The following is a 1,141-nucleotide window of genomic DNA, read 5'->3' on the forward strand; positions in this document are numbered from 1 at the left end:
GATCGCCTCAAGGGCAAGGCAAAGAAGGACAAGGACACTAGCGAAGGTGCCTCCAACTGTCCCAGCAAGAAGAAGAACAAGCAGCAGCATGAGGGCTTGCTCATGGCCACCACCAACCACAAGGGGGGTCAGAAGCCTACCAAGGGTACCTCAAACCACTTCGAGAAGCTGCATAAGGGGCCATGCACGAACCATGCCTTCACCATCAAGCATATCTACAAGGATCGTGGCCTCATGAAGCGGTTCTTGTTCAGAGGCTCTAATAGGGGGGAGCATAGGGGGGACCCCAAGCCAACCGTGGATGACACCGAGGAGAAGGACAATGGCTTTCCGACACTGGATGGCTACCTCATGATCTTCGAAGGGTTGGCGGCCTATGACTCTAAGCGCTACCAGAAGCTTGCATGTTGCAAGGTCTATATGGCTGAGCCGGCCACACCTACCTTCCTCCGATGGTCGGAGTCCGCCATAACCTTTGATCGGATCGACCACCTGGAATGCATTCTGTAGTCGGGACGATATCTGCTTGTGGTCGATCCGATCATCGGCACAAAGTGACTCATGAAGGTACTAATGGTTGGAGGCAGCGGCCTCAACATCATGTACGCAGAAACAGTAGACGCCATGGGCATCGACCGAGCGCGCATCCGGCTGACTAGGGCACCTTTCCACAGCATCATGCCTAGAAAGCAGGCCATGCCAATTGGGCAGATCGATCTGCCTGTCATCTTCAGGGATCCATCCAATTATAGGACAGAGACCCTCACCTTCGAGGTGGTCGGTTTCCATAGAACCTACCATGCAATCCTGGGACATCCAAGCTACACAAAGTTCATGGTCGTCCCTAACTACACCTATCTAAAGCTGAAGATGCCGGGACCATGTGGGGTCATCACCATCGGCACCTCCTTCTAGCACGCCTACTAGTGCGAGGTCAAGTGCTATGAGCATGCCACGACAATAGTTGCATCCATGGAGCTTGCGACCATCAGGAAGGAGGTCGCCGAAGAAGCACCCGACCCCAAGCGATCATCGGGTCTTTTGAGCCAGTGGAGGGCGCCAAGGAGGTCCTTATAGACCCTAGTGGCTCCAAGGGCAAAGTGGTGCGCATTGGCACCACGCTTTCCTCCGAATAGGAAAG

The 1,141-nt window shown here is 54.4% G+C and overlaps 1 protein-coding gene across 1 annotated transcript; it reads left to right on the top strand.

The window, feature by feature from the left end:
* The first annotated feature begins 573 nt into the window (after positions 1–573).
* LOC136491749 (uncharacterized) lies at positions 574–915 on the top strand. Its single transcript, XM_066487995.1, has one exon. The coding sequence runs from the start codon at positions 574–576 to the stop codon at positions 913–915; it is 342 nt and encodes a 113-aa protein (XP_066344092.1).
* The last annotated feature ends 226 nt before the right edge of the window (positions 916–1,141 follow it).

Source organism: Miscanthus floridulus, chromosome 11 (assembly GCF_019320115.1).
Source record: "Miscanthus floridulus cultivar M001 chromosome 11, ASM1932011v1, whole genome shotgun sequence".
NCBI lineage: Eukaryota > Viridiplantae > Streptophyta > Magnoliopsida > Poales > Poaceae > Miscanthus > Miscanthus floridulus.

What these genes read in the sequence shown, in the direction of transcription:
- LOC136491749 (XM_066487995.1), top strand. Translation starts at nt 574, where the DNA reads ATGGTTGGAGGCAGCGGCCTCAACATCATGTACGCAGAAACAGTAGAC.